This window comes from Schistocerca gregaria, chromosome 7 (assembly GCF_023897955.1).
Source record: "Schistocerca gregaria isolate iqSchGreg1 chromosome 7, iqSchGreg1.2, whole genome shotgun sequence".
In the NCBI taxonomy this organism is placed as follows: domain Eukaryota; kingdom Metazoa; phylum Arthropoda; class Insecta; order Orthoptera; family Acrididae; genus Schistocerca; species Schistocerca gregaria.
Genome location: NC_064926.1, coordinates 470,855,146 through 470,870,797, shown reverse-complemented (window position 1 = coordinate 470,870,797; position 15,652 = coordinate 470,855,146). Strand labels below are relative to the sequence as shown.

General features: G+C 38.4%; 2 protein-coding genes across 7 annotated transcripts in view; one reads left to right on the top strand and one right to left on the bottom strand.

The window, feature by feature from the left end:
- The window catches only part of LOC126282235 (ubiquilin-1), a 93,632-nt gene extending 85,237 nt beyond the window's left edge, over window positions 1-8,395 (top strand). For both annotated transcript variants that reach the window (XM_049981813.1, XM_049981814.1), the window contains exon 10: window positions 6,805-8,395. In XM_049981813.1, the coding sequence (XP_049837770.1) occupies window positions 6,805-6,881 (77 nt within the window). In that variant the 3' untranslated portion in view covers window positions 6,882-8,395. The remainder of the gene's footprint in view (window positions 1-6,804) is intronic.
- LOC126282236 (zinc transporter ZIP1-like) overlaps window positions 8,244-15,652 on the bottom strand; it is a 28,025-nt gene continuing 20,616 nt past the window's right edge. For all 5 annotated transcript variants that reach the window (XM_049981817.1, XM_049981816.1, XM_049981815.1 and 2 more), the window contains exons 2-5: window positions 11,795-11,912; window positions 11,478-11,651; window positions 11,295-11,397; window positions 8,244-9,233 (exon numbers count right to left, since the gene is read on the bottom strand). In XM_049981817.1, the coding sequence (XP_049837774.1) occupies window positions 8,460-9,233; window positions 11,295-11,397; window positions 11,478-11,605 (1,005 nt within the window). In that variant the 5' untranslated portion in view covers window positions 11,606-11,651; window positions 11,795-11,912 and the 3' untranslated portion in view covers window positions 8,244-8,459. The remainder of the gene's footprint in view (window positions 9,234-11,294; window positions 11,398-11,477; window positions 11,652-11,794; window positions 11,913-15,652) is intronic.

Sequence of the window (15,652 nt, the reverse complement as noted above, 5' to 3'; positions counted from 1 at the left end):
CACACACACACACACACACACACACACACACACACACACACAATTTCTGGCAGCTGAAGCCAGACTACATGCAGCAACAGCAGTGAATGATGGGAGAGGCAACTGGGTGCAGTAAGGAGGAGGCTGTGGCGGGGAGGGGAGGGATTGCCCTATCCTCTCTCCACCTTTTCCCCGCACACTCCTCAACACAAAATAAACCATGAAAAGAACGTAGTAAGGGAGATGGTGCTTACGTGTGTACACAGAGGCAAACAAGCACAGTTCCATGATGCAACATTTGAAACATGGTTGACAACATGAACGATGTAAGAACTTGTTTCACCTTCAGCAGAGCAGCTGACACACTGCAGAAGTCAAGCAAGGTAGTGGTATAGTAACCAATTATCGTGGTGGGTAGTTGTAATCTAAAAAAGTTGCCAGAAAAGCTAGTGAGAACTATTGGCGAATCACTCAATTGTGGAAAGTTGAGCTGGCCATAAAATGTATACCTTGCAACTAAATCTGGAGAAATGTAAGCACAGGCAAGGCAAAACCATCCCTATGACTTACCTTAGAGAACAGGCTGAAAATGGCAAACCTCCATTTGTAGATTTAGAGTAACCCTTTTGACCTTATTGACTGGAATATTTTCTTCAAAATATCAAAGGTTGCAGAGATAAAACGCAAGAAGTGGAAGGGGATCTGCAACCTATATGGCAGCCAGATGGTAGTCACAACAATTCAACCATATGAAAGGAAAGTAGTACGAGGTGTGATTGGAAAGTTTTAAGAATGGATCCATTACTGCTTACTAGTTTTTTCAGTTGGTTGTGGCAGCTGATTGAGTGTGGGTCTGTTAGGGCTTGTTGCCGGATTCTGTCTGCGTGAAAATGGATGTAAAAACGGAGCAAAAAGTTTGTGTGATTTTTTTTTTTTTTAACCTGGGAAATCAGCTTCTGAGACTTACAAACTATTAAAAACAGCTTTTGGAGATAACTGTATGAGCCAGTCAAATGTTTTTGTCTGTTTCAACATATTTAAAAATGGCTGTGAATCATTTGGAGATAAACCATGGTCTTGTCGTCCTTCCACCTCAGAAACAAATGAAAATGTTGTGGAAGTTCGCAACTTAGTGCACTCTGATCATAGACTTACAATTATGGAGATGGCTGATGAATTTAATTTAAGTTTCTATGCAGTTCAGTCAATTTTAACTGAAGATCTGAACATACATAGTGTGTCCACAAAATTCGTTCCAGAGGTGTTGTTAAGTGACCAGAGACAATACCGACTTGAAGTGTGCCAAGAACTGATTAATCGTACTAAAAATAACACAGATTTGTTAAATAGGGTAATTACAGGTGATGAATCATGAGTATATGGATATGACCCTAAAACCAAAGTGTAGTCTTCACAGTGAAAGACTCCAGGTTCACTATGACCGAAAAAAGCACGCCAAAGTCGTTGATAGGTGAAGACAGTGTTGGTGGGTTTTTTTTCCCCAATTCTACCAGTATTGTGCATCTTGACTTTACCTCTGGAGGACAGATAATTAACCAGGAATACTACAAACCTGTCCTAGAGCATTTGTGCGATAGGTACGGAAGAAGGAGCCTGCATTGTGGAAAGACAGGAGTTGGGTGCTACACCATGACAATGCTCCGGCTCATCATGCCTTCTCCATCACTGAATTTTTGACCAAATTCAAAATTCCTGTGCTTCCACAACTGTCATATTCCCCTGATTGGCCCCTGCAGACTTCTGTTTTCTAAACTTAAATTTTCACTGAAAGGGAAGTAACTTGACTAGATTGAATACATCCAGGCAAATATGGAGAGCGTCCTTAACACAATACAGAAAAAAAAATTCTAGGAATGTTTCTGAAAGTGGAAACACTGTTGGAGTCAATTTGTTCAGTCAGAAGAGGACTATTTTGAAGGAGATGCATTCACAGTAGCATGCAAGTACCACCATTGTACAATTCCAAGCCCATTCTTAAACTTCCCAATCACATCTCGTATTTGAGAAGGGATTGAGACAGAGTGCATAAGCCTGATGCTATTAAATGTATACATTGAGCAAACTGTGAAGGATACCAAGAAACGTTTCATAAGGGGAATTAATGTTTTGAGTGAAGAAATTAAAGCTTTGGTGACAGTAAGATAGACCAGTTTTCCTATTTTGATAGCAAAATAACTGATGATGGCCAAAACAGAGAGGATATAAAATGCAGACTGGCAATGGCAAGGTGTCTGAAAGAGAGAAGTATAAATTTTAAGTGTTTGAAGTCTTTTTCTTGAAGGTATTTGTATGGATTGTAGCTCTACACAGAAGTAAACCAAGAAGAATAAACAGTTCTGACAAGATAAAAATATAAACTTATGAAGCGTGGTGCTGTAGAAGAATGCTGATTATTACATGGGCCTATCAAATATCCTATAAAGCGCTACTGAATTGAATTAGGAAGAAAAGTAGTTAATGGCGCAACATCACTAAAGGAAGGGATCAGTTGGCAGGGCACATTCTGAGGCATCATCAGGGAACAGTTAATTTGATAATGGAGCAGAGTGTGAGGAGAAAAAACTATAAATCAGGAACAAAGCTCGATTATACAGGGTGTATACGTGGACAAGGAAAAAATTTCCGTGATTTCCCAGTTAAAAACACACTTTTTGCCGGGTGAAAATACACATCTTCCCGGGTGAAAACACACTTTCACCATTTATGTGACAGTATACTTTACCTTGGTACTGTAAAATTTATCCAATCTTTGAATGGTAAAGGTTTTATATACTAGCGTAGGGCTTCCCAGCACTTCAGGAAATGAAACCCAGAAAAAAAAAAGTGAACAGCAGCATGTATTGCGAAAGTATAAATACGAATACTGTCAAACATAGCACACTAGTTTCCAAAGTATCGAAAGCAAGATGACGACGCGCTTTTGCCAGCCGATTACAACTAACATCACATGACTTCGTCAGCCAATGAGAGCAGATATTCAGAGCACTGGATACTGATGTTGTCAGTTGTTGTCAGCAAATAGCAATACTGGTAAGCAGTGCAAACACACAAATAGGAAAAGTTCATAGTTTAAATTAACATACATATAGTATAGGTACAAGAAAATCTAAGCTTTCATGTACAGCATATGTTACCCTTAAAGTTGTATCGAGCACAAATGTCCCAGTAATACTGTGGCATGTTGTTTGGTTTGTCCTTAGGGCATTTGTTTTATCGTGCCATACCCAAATAAAAGAAAAAGCACTCCGTCTTCAGGACACGAGTGGCCTACTGGGACCATCTGAACGCCATGTCATCTTCAGTGGAGGATGCGGATAGGAGGGGTGTGGGGTCAGCAACCGCTCTCCCGGTTGTTACGATGGTATTCTTGACCGAAGCCGCTACTATTCGGTCGAGTAGCCCCTCAGTTGGCATCACGAGGTTGAGTGCACCCTGTAAAATGCAACAGCACATGGCGGCCTGGATGGTCACCCATCCAAGTGCCGACCATGCCAGACAGCGCTTAACTTAGGTGATCTCACGGGAACCGGTGTATGCACCAGCAAGGCCATTGCCGTCCTACCCAAATAAGGAATGCAAAATGACATATAAGTCCTTGTCACAATATTAATTTCAGAACTACACTTTATAACTCAAAGTGGTCTGCAGTAGTGTTGTGTATTCTAGTCAAGTTTGCATCCACACTGCACTGCAAAAGCTACTAAGAAAGAATACAAATTTCTTCCAAAAATAAAAAATAAAACTGTTGTTTGTACACACCAGCTTTTCGTGACTAACTGTATAAAAAATCAACAAGGTTGTATGTGAAGGCTGTATAATTGGCAGTTTATATTCTACTCCATGAGTAAATATGAGGAAGAACCAAAGAAACTGATACACCTGCCTAATATTGTGTAAGGCCGCCGTTAGCACACAGAAGTCTTGCAACACGACATGGCAGGGACCCGACTACTGTCTGAAGTAGTGCTGGTGGAAATTGACACCACGAAACCTACAGGGCTGTACATAATTCTGTAAGAGTACAAGAGGATGAAGATTTCTTCTGAACAGCACACTGCAAGGCATCCCAGATATGCCCAATAGTGTTCATGTCTGGAGGCCAGCAGAACTGCAACTACTGTGACGTGCTCTGCTCATACATCTTTCGTCACATTTCTGTGGGAAATTGGGTGTGTAGCAGGGAATCGTGACCATGTGGAGCACTGTGACATGTTGTTTGGTTTGTCCTGGAGCCACTCTAGCAATTCTGGACATGTTGGGCGCTGCTGGAATTGCCCAAGTCTGTCGGAATGCACAAGAATGGATGCAGGTGATCAGACAGAATGCTTACATACATGTCACCTGTCAGTCGTGTCTAGACATATCAGGGGTCCCATATCACTCCAACTGCACATACTCCACACCATTACAGAGCCTCCATCAGTATGAACAGTCCCCTGCTGACATGCAGGGTCCATGGATTCATGAGGTTGTCTCCATACCTGTACACGACCATCCCCTCGATACAATTTGAAACGAGACTTGTCCAAGAAGGCAACATGTTTCCAGTCATCAACGGTCCAGTGTTGGTATGAAGGGCCCAGGTGAAGCATAAACCTTTGTGTTGTGCAGTTATCAAGGGTACACGATTGGGTTTTTGGCTCTGAAAGTCCACATCGAAGATGTTCCGTTGATTGGTTCACACTCTGACACTTGTTCATGGCCCTGCATTGAAATCTGCAGCAATTTGTGGAAGGGATGCAGTCCTGCCATATCGAAAGATTCTCTTCAGTCATTATTGGTCCCATTCTTGCAGGATCTTTTTCTGGCCGCAATGATGTTGAAGATTTGATGTTTTCCTGGATTGCTGATATTCACGGTACATTCACAAAAGGGTTGTACGAGAAAATCCCCACTTCATCGCTACCTCGGAGATGCTGTGTCCCATCGCTCATGCGCTGACTATAACGTCACATTCAAACTCACTTAAATCTTGATAACCTGCCATTGTAGCAGAGCAGCAGTAACTGATCTAACAACTGCGCTAGACACTTGTTGTCTTATATATGCGTTGCCAACTGCTGCGCCGTATTCTGCCTGTTGACATATCCCTGTATTTGAATATGCGTGCCTATACCAGTTTCTTTGGTGATTCAATATATAAAGCCTTGTGGGCAGTTAAATATTAATTTAAAAAAATGATTTGCTGTCTGTCAATAACAGACTGTAGAATTACATTCTGTAAATTTAAGAAGTAAACAAAACAAATTAAAAAATGGTGACAAGCCTAGGGGAGGTACCAAACAAGTGTTATTATATGTCTTGTGATAAAAAGAAATGTTATGTTTCACTGAACATAGATATGTAAAATTCTGCTAAAATTTTTCAGTGTGGTTTTTGGGAAGCATTTTCTTGGATTACCAGTGCTGTGTTATCTTGTGTTTGGTTCTTTGTTGTGGCATTATGCCTTACATGCCAGAAGATGAAAAAGTGCACTTGAAATTCAGCGAACAGTTGAAACTAGCCAATAGAGTGGAATGAAATGTCTCATTTGAAACAAATTTACTGCTGCCTCTGTGGAAAATATTAATAAAAACTAAATTTATTTAGGAAACTGACAATAATTACTTCAGTGTTCTTCAAGGTGATTAATGCTTGATTGCCAATAACGTGGAAATCAAAACAAATCAGAAAACTGAAACTAATAACAGTTTAGTCTGTGGATGTATGTCAATTCACTTGATAGCACCCAGCCACAAAAATTCATTTTTCACATGACAACAGGTAAACAGAGAACAGCAAAAATTGTGACATGTAAATGTGCATCATGTAGAGACTACTCCTCAATACAACTCTTGACTGCTCTGCACATGTACGAATCTGGTAGCTTGAACACACCAGAAATTTTTTTTCTGGGTAGCATCTGACTGCTTGCAATTACTGCCTATTTAGCCAACAGCCACACTTCAAGTAGCAAGAAGTGGAAGGCACTGCTCATACGCAACTTCAACTCTCCACATGCCCACTAGCAACTGCTCACATGAACCCAATTTAAATAACTGTGACATCATGCTCATCATAGGCAGTTTGTTGTTATGAAGTATTGTGTATTCGTCGTCCTAAACCCTTTGAAGTATTTTGCTGCTGGCAGAAGCTTGTGCACCGTATGTTGTTGTTGTAAATGGTCCAGTTTCTTTGCAACTTACGTTTTACGTTGTTTTTCTTTCATTTTTGTTTTATGGCTGCAGTATTATTCTGCAGTAGTGAGCGAAAGTAAAATTCTTCATTAGAGATACGTTTTACCATTCAATACTACAAAAATCTAACTGAAAACTAAAGCAATGAAAAATTACCAGAATTCTAAACAATTCCTGGGTTTTTCCTGATTTTTTACTGTATGGAAAAACCACCTTTTTTTTTTTTTTTTTTTTTTTTTTTTTTTTTTTTTTTTTTTTTTTTTTTTTTTTTTTCCCCCTAGTTGCCCTGGGATGTATGAACCCTGCTGCAGTAAACAATTTCAAACAGATGTAGGTGACAGTAGTTACACAGAGGTCAAGAGGTTTGTGCAGGATAGACTGGCATGTAGAACCACATCAAATAGTGCTTACACCACCACATAGAAAAAGTGTTAGTAGTTATCCATTTAAATGTTTCTATTGTAAATTATTATTACTTCTAATGGCCACTGTGTAATTTTTACTTAGTAGTGTTTATATCTGTGCATATAATTTCTATTATGTTGTATGTTTTAAAAATTTCATACCAGCAGATTGCAGATAATGTGTAAGTTTTCTCAGTTGTCATATAACTTTCTCCAAATTTCAGCTCTTATTGCAACATTTGGGGACATAAATGCTGCAGTTGAGAGGCTACTGCAAAGTCGTCAGATGTCACAAAGCTAACAATACTACAGAGGTAATTCCATATTCCCTGAGTAGTACTTGCCCAGGTTTGTTTGGGTTTCCACTGTGGGGTTACTACATTAAGAGAGATATTTTCAAGAGGACAGCGAAATAATAAAGATATTTGGACAGCGCAGCATTGAAACTTGTGGATACTATTCACTATTGACACAAAAATTTGTCATAATTTGAACTTTACAGGAATAATAATGATGATAATAATAATAAAAAAAGGAAACCAAGAAACCAGATCACCCAACACTTAAATTTTAGAAGTTCATATAAGCATGCAACAATATGGCATACTATAGCTTCTTAAGATTGTGTGTGTGTGCATCTGTGTATTTATATAAATAATATATATATATTACCTGTTTCTCTCTAGTATGTTAAGCCTTTTCTTCAGTGTTATGTTAAATATGTAGTTGGAAAGTTTTTTTCCTACTTTTCCGGATCTTGAAAAAACCATTGTAACTGGCTTCAGGCCTAATACTGTAATCTTGTTACTAATCATCGTGTAATGTAATTTTCTGAGTAATGAAAACACGTAAACCCAAGAACAGTGCTAGCAATATTGCCAAAGGTGTTTTGTTTGTGTATATAATTAGGTAAGTGTGTGGATGAATATGGGAGTCCACAAATGAAAGACTGGTACAGTGTAACAGTTATATTCAATACTGAATAGCATCCAAGTTTTGAAGTCAACATCAAAGGTTTATTTCATAGTCACTAATTCTGCAAATCTATGGAGTTTTCTCTCAGGAGAATTATGTAACTTGCAAAATCACGTCATTTATGTGGTAGATCCTGGACATAATAAACATTTATTTTTGATTCCACGATGTGCCAGTTTAAAGTGTTGTAGGTGCTGCACCTTATTTTGATATGCCGCAGGTTGTTATGCTTTCTCTGATTGTTTATGTTGGGTATGTCGGTAAAGGTGTGAATGCATGTGCTATATGTTGTGTGAGATGTTTCATCTACATTCGTTATTTGAGATCAGTTTTTGATGGCAATTATTAAAGTGAATTAAAAGTTGTCACTGCAGTATCAAAACTGAATGCAGTACTCATTCATGTCAAATGAGATATATTTTGAGATCACAAGCTTTTGACCAGTAACCAGAAAACAATTGAATATAAAGCTATGCATATGCAATTTTTCACATCATTTATAAAAGCCGTTGTACTGCATCCACTGTTTTTAATAGATTACACACATAATTAGAATTGGTAAATTTTGTTTTGTAATTATGTTGCAAAAAAACTGCAAATTCCTTTTAGTTTTTGTTTTTTTCCATTATGTTCATAATCTGCGAGTTGCTGGTGTTAAAATAAATTAGTGAATATGATTTTGTACATGTGAGCTTAAGAATCAGTTTTTATTCCATTTTTCCATCAAAATATGGGCTATTTAACAGTCCAGACAATATATGTATGATTGGTGTCATAGTTACAAAAGAAAATTGTATATTGCAGTTTAAAAAAAATTAAAAAAGTTACATTATCCATTTGTTTCATGTGTTTCCTTGGTATAACAGTCTTCACATTAACAACAAAGTGAACAATAAATGTTAAATTACATTATCCACATTTGTCTGCCAGAGACTGTTAAGGAACTAGTCTCAGAATGAGTATTGTCACTGGGTTCCAAAAATAAGATCCCACATATAAATGAAAATCCTAGCAGAAGAACAAGAACTTTAGTAAGACGATTTCCTCCACGGTTAATTTCATGTGGCAAGACCTCAAAGAAAGTAACATACACAAATGTTCCACAAGCCAAGCCTTGTAAAACACCATTTATCACTGACGAGTTTACATTATGACTAAATTCTTCTAAACCCATTGCAATTCCTATCCCCAAAGGTGATGTAACACAAAATGTAATATTGGATCTTATGATTGCATGAAGTTTCAGTCTGCTCTGTACAAGATTGAGTCCCAAGCTGAAGGCTATAATAACTTTATGGAGCACCACAGCAATAAATATCTGCAGTACACTCATTACATCAGGCTGTAGTCCTATTGCTACACCTTCCAACAGTGAATGCACTGACAAGGCTGCCAACAGTAGTACTGAACGGAATACTGAGTGTGCAGCTGGCTCCTCTGCTGGAACGTCATGCTCATTAGAATGCACCTGATCACTGATGCCTTCTATGCTATTACGACGTTGTGACAGCCACTGTTCACCTTCCGCTTCTGCCGGCTGTGTAAGGATGTCCTGTGTTAACGTTCTTTCTTTATAGTCCAACACTATTTGTTCAATGATCAGTATCACAAAGAATCCAACAGATACAGCAAACTCGGCAACAGGAAAGTCGGTTTTGATTTGTAGGAAATTCAGGGCCTACAAAATAGACAATTGTAAGAGAAGCATTGTTAATTTGCAACAAAAGTTATGCAAAGAAGAGCACTACCACAACAGACAAGAGTATGTTATGAAAATAGTCACTTAAAATACTTTGAAAATCAAATATTGAGATACTTTAAAATATTATTGCATTGAAAGTAATATCAGAACTGAAGTCTTAGGCACATTAAATTGTATGGAAAATCATCTAAGTATACACACATTCAGTTCATATTGTTAGATAACATAATTCACAGAGTTAATACAATTAACATCAAAGACTTGATTTTAAAATGTAATATTCTTTCTCTGCTTGTAAAGCAATTTTATTTCAGCAAATGTAAATTGATAAAGACCTTCCTTGCTTTTAAATGTAATGACAACTACACCTTAAAAAGTCAACTGCCACAAGATTTGTGGTGCTGCAGGAGAGCCGCCTGCCATGTGGAATTCGACATGATCACTATATTATTTGAGACAATCCAGCAACAATTTCTTGTATTGCATTTTCACTGTTATTGTCAACTGTAGAGACACGTCAACAGCCACTACAGAACAAAACTGATTCTCTTAACTGCGAAACTTTCAGATGCCCTCAACTGTTTTAAAATCTGCCAGGAAAAAGTGTGCATGTTAGGTATTCCTGCATCCTGTACAGTCCCATTTTAACTGGTGGAAAAATGGTTGCATCAGAATTGGCACCACAAAAGTAGTGCAGAAATTCAGCAGTGTATCATAACAGCAAATATTTTAAAAACAAAAGGATGCTTATAACAATTATAATTTTTTCAGTGAATTAACTCTTTAGATCCATAGGAATCGGTAGCACATAAGTGACTTTACTGCGTTGCAACAGATAAAAACCCAAAGCATTGCACTGTGGGACAATTACAACAGCCAGTGTAAGTGTGAGATGTAGTCATACACGCCTGAAAAGTCCAACTTAGCCTTCTTATCACTCTTAGATCGGCATTTGTAAACTTAAACTGTTATTCACAAACAAGTGACTAACCAATTCATTTGTGATACGAAGTAGCATTGGAAAAAAGTGTAAGTAGAGTGGCCAAAGTACTTATTACCCAACCGAGTGAAGAGAGAGGCACAAGGACAGCATAACTGAGCTTTACTTCTGGCATAAGCAGAGAATGCTCAGCTCAAAGGAAAGTGAAGCTCTAAGCATTGAGTGACAAAACAATTAACTTTTAGTCCTGACATATGGGTAAGCATAGTTTTGCAATATACATTCTTCATTTGCAAACTCACCCCCCCCCCCCCCCCCCCCCTGCAGAATGTAATTTGTGAATAAGATACTGCAACTGGGAATGTCTATATGGGAGCTTTTACTGACATAGACGTGCAAGATACAAACAATGTAAGTAACATACATTTTGAAGCTCCTTTCAAAATGGGGACTTCAAGTGATAAAATGACAGGAGCAAGAGGAGGGGACAGAGAACAACTGATCCATAATGGTGACTGATTAAGTTGTACAATGGACAGTGTCTCCCAATTAATAACTTTAAGGGGCCTTAAAATGTACATTTTGGTCATACATGATTTTTCTATATTATGAAACCAAATCCCTTGATGTGTATGTCACAAGGGAAAATATTCATGAGGCACTGTCAGAACATATACCTGCAAAATACTGGGGGTAGAGGTGCATCTTAACTGAATTAATCAGTATGACCATTTTTCCACCTCACTTTAAACGATGTATAATAAGAAGAAGAGTAGGGATGTTATAGCATGTTCTCTCTTGAAGATTATCATTAAGTGCAGAGACAAATTAATGACAAACACATTGATTTCCACTGATGACAGCTGTCATCACCATTAACACTTTTTTTTTACTTGATTAATGCCATAAAAACTTCTGCATTTAACTAAGAGAAAAGACAATCTCGTGAACATCCTTTGTGGCCTAATTTTAAAGACTTATTTTTCAATGTACTTAATAATGAATCTAGTTCTTGAAAAGGAAACTGTTTAGCTGTGTATGACACAAGAACCCTTTAACAATTTTAAAATTCACACTTCCATTTATTTTCAACATACCCTTTTAAGAGTTTCATTCACTTCTGGAAACAAATGTAGAAGAGCTGTAGCCATGAAAACACCAGCTGCAAAACAACTCAAGTGGCTTATGACCACAGCATACCTGTACAGAGAGTGTTCATTAGTCTGGCAAGTACATATTTCATAGCAACACAAGTTAGGAGTCCTGTATTTAAAATTCACCTGTGTCGTTTGCTTGGATCTATGGTTCCACGAAACTTTTTAATAAGTAAAAGTGGTAACATACTAAAAAGAAATGTTAGGACAAATAGAGTACCAAGTACAAGTCCCTTTGCTTCATTGATTTCCATGTTTTCTTTTCTTCAGGATATTCTTTATTTATTGAAGTGTATTTAGCTGAAAATGAAATTAATTGCAATAAATTAGTTAAGGAAATGACATAATAGCCTTAAAATGATGATTACACTGAGTATAAGGCAATCCATGACTAATAAATAACCTGTATTTCAATAAGAATGCAATGAGGGTATGTATCTCACATTTATATAAAAGGCAGTCTTCTCTTCTCTATTAAAAATAACATGTGAAATAGTCTCACAATTGCTGTGAGACTTCTTGCACTCTACTCTGTTTGCACTGGTCAACTGGCCGGGAAACCTGTAACACGAAAAATAAAATAATAATTCCGTACTGAACAGGAAAACTGTCTGCAATAGCCTGTACAACACTTAACACCATATACTGCTTAGGACTGGCATTGTCATTGCACTGATACCAGCCATATGCAGGAAAACATGTTTAAAAAACCTTGAGTTCATTTTCAGTTATTACCCAACAGGTAAGTTGCTCATTCAGAGGGATATCAGGTTCCTCCACAGGAATATGAAGCTTATCCAAAACTAGTGGGACAACAAGTATGGTTTCGCTCAATGTAGTTAGCTAGTTATATGTTCAAAAGGTTATTTGAACAATTATCTGTCAAAATGATATGGATATTTTGTCCAAATGATATGGAACAAGTCAGTTTATAGGATATGTATACATGATCAGTGTCAAAATTAATGAACCTATTATCATCTTGTTTCACACAGGTAAGAACTATTCCTCCTCCTCTTCTTCTTTTACTGCTACCTACTACCAGTTTTAAGTAGAAATTTGCCAATGGAATAGAAGGAGCTGTCCAGCAGAAATGATTTAAAACTTATTTCACTACCTGTCAGAATTTTATGTTACTCGGAATATGGTCAGAAAATTTTTATTGCTGCATATTGAACTTCTTTCTGAGCCACAGACAACTTAAACAATGCATAGTAAATTTCATTTTTCTCTCTAGTGCTGTAGGTATGTTCATCACTGTTCTTCTCGTATTGTGATGGATTGTTTATGACGAATTTGATTATCGAAAATATGTATTTACGACGGGGCAGTTAGAATACCTAGCTCCTTGGAGAGGAAACTACTCGGTATCTGTAGGTGAGCACCACGCTGTTCTTACCACTCGCTTTTGCACAGTCAATACCTTTTTTCTAAATGATGGGTTACCCCCAAGAATTAGTCCATATGCCATTACTGAGCGGAAATATGCAAACTATGTCAGGAGGGTGATACATTTGTTTCCAAGATAAGCAATTGTTCAAAGAGCAAAATTAGCTGAATTGTTTGAAAAGCTTAGTAATATGTTTCTTACACTTCAGTTTTTCATTGAGATGTACACCTAAACATTTGGAGCACTCTACCTTAGTTAATGTCTCCTGCTCCTATACTACATTACTGGCCATTAAAATTGCTACACCATGAAGATGACGTGCTACAGACGTGAAATTTAACCAACAGGAAGAAGATGCTGTGATATACTGATGATTAGTTTTTCAGAGCATTCACACAAGGTTGGCACTGGCGGCGACACCTACAACGTGCTGACATGAGGAAAGTTTCCAACCGATTTCTCATACACAAACAGCAGTTGACCAGTGTTGCCTGGTGAAATGTTATTGTGATGCCTTGTGTGAGGAGGAGAAATGTGTGCCATCACATTTTCGACTTTGATAAAGGTCGGATTGTAGCCTATCATGATTGCGGTTTATCGTATCGTGACACTGCTGCTCGCATTGGTCGAGATCCAATGACTTAGCACAATATGGAATCAGTGGGTTCAGGGGGGGCAATACGGAACACCGTGCTGGATCCCAACGGCCTCGTATCACTAGCACTCGAGATGACAGGCATCTTATCCGCATTGCTGTAATGGATTGTGAAGCCACGTCTCGATCCTTGAGTCAACAGGTGGGGACGTTTGCAAGACAACAGCCATCCGCACGAACAGTTCGACGACGGTTGCAGCAGCATGGACTATCAGCTCGGAGACCATGGCTGCGGTTACCCTTGACACTGAATCACAGGCAGGAGCGCTGCGATGGTGTACTCGACGACAAACCTGGGTGCACGAATGGCAAAACGTTATTTTTGCAGATGAAACCAGGTTGTGTTTATAGCATCATGATGGTCGCATCCATGTTTGGCGACATCGCAGTGAGCACATATTGGAAGAGTGTATTCGTCATCGCCATACTGGCATATCAGCTGGCATGATGGTATGGGGTGCCATTAGTTACATGTCTCGGTCACCTCTTGTTCGCATTGACGGCACTCTGAACAGTGGAGGTTACATTTCGGATGTGTTACGACCCATACCTCTACCCTTCATTCGATCGCTGCAAAACCCTACATTTCAGCAGGATAATGCACGACCGCATGTTGCAGCTCCTGTACAGGCCTTTCTGGATACAGAAAATGTTTGACTGCAGTCCTGGCCAGCAACTGGCTCGTCACAATAGGCCAGTCACTACTCTTGATGAACTGTAGAATCGTGTTGAAGCTGCATGGGCAGCTGTACCTGTACACGCCATCCACGCTCTGACTCAATGCCCAGGCATATCAAGGCCGTTATTATGGCCAGAGGTGGCTTTTCTGGGTACTGATTTCTCAGGATCTATGCACCCAAATTGCACGAAAATGTAATCATATGTCAGTTCTAGTATAATATATTTGTCCAATGAATACCCATTTATCATCTGCATTGCTTCTTGATGTAGCAATTTTAATGGCCAGTAGTGTACATCAATTGTTGGAATAATTCTATTTGTTGTACAGAACTGAATGTAGTGTTTATATCAAAATCTTTGGAGAGTCAAATGTTTTCAGAGAACAACATAATTATTTTGTACTACTCAGTTTCCTTGTACTAACCTCCATAAATCATTAATCATCTAATGGAGATATAACAGAGCTTTTGATATGAAGTTGCTCAAAATGGGGGGGGGGGACCTGTGATACCAACCATGGCGACTTTTTTTTTTGGGGGGGGGGGGGGGGGGGGGGGGCGAATCTTAAATTTTAATGTGGTTCCAAAAGGGTATATTTGACAAGACTAAGTTTTGTATAAATGAAGACATGTGGGTTTAAGTTGGAAATACAAAATCATCCGTAAAATTTAGTGTCTTAATGGAAATTGTTTATGGTATTGTGAAACAGATGACAAAGGAAGCACTGGATCTGTTCATCTAGATTTTCAAAACAGAAAAGATTTCAAGTGGCACTGTTGACAGCTCTGTTTCTAACATGTGCCTACAAAACACTTAAATGTACTGATGTCATCTTGAAAGCCCCTACATAAGCGAAAAATTTCATAATAAAGAAACAAAGATAAATGTCAGAATACAATGGCCTAACAATTTCTTAGAGACCCATCAGAGAAACACTGAGAAATAAAAACACTTTGTAAAAAATTGAGAAAGAATGTGTAAACTATGCACTCCTGTCACATGCCATAGACGTTTGAATCCAGACACTGTGATTAAGAGGTGTTTACACATGAAGACATCTATGTGATCCTTCACCCACCACTCCTTCTTTGGATCTGCCATTAATAACATTTACACTGTTCTTCTTCAGGTAACACAGAAAAATCTATTAAACCTTATTTTGGAGCTGAAGCAACTGAAATGCAAGACCGGTTTATCCAATTTAATCATATTTCACATTGATTGTGCTCTGAGAACTTTACTTAGCATAAAACTAACTTTTCACAACAATAAGTAAAAGCACTTTCAAAACTGCTTGTTTTTGGCCATAAAATATTGGTCGTGGCATGTTGGATAGCAAGCTTTCCTGATATTCAACCACAGCCTTTTTTCCCTTATGTACTAAACACACACACACACACACACACACACACACACACGACGACCACAATCTCGTGCATTGTGCGAGAAGCAACTGGGTGTTGGTGGTAAGGAGGAGGCTGGGGCAGAGAAGGGTAGGGTTGGGGGTGGGGGATGGTAAAGTGCTGCTTGTGGGAATATACATGGACAATGCGGAGAGAGGGTAGGTGCAGTTGG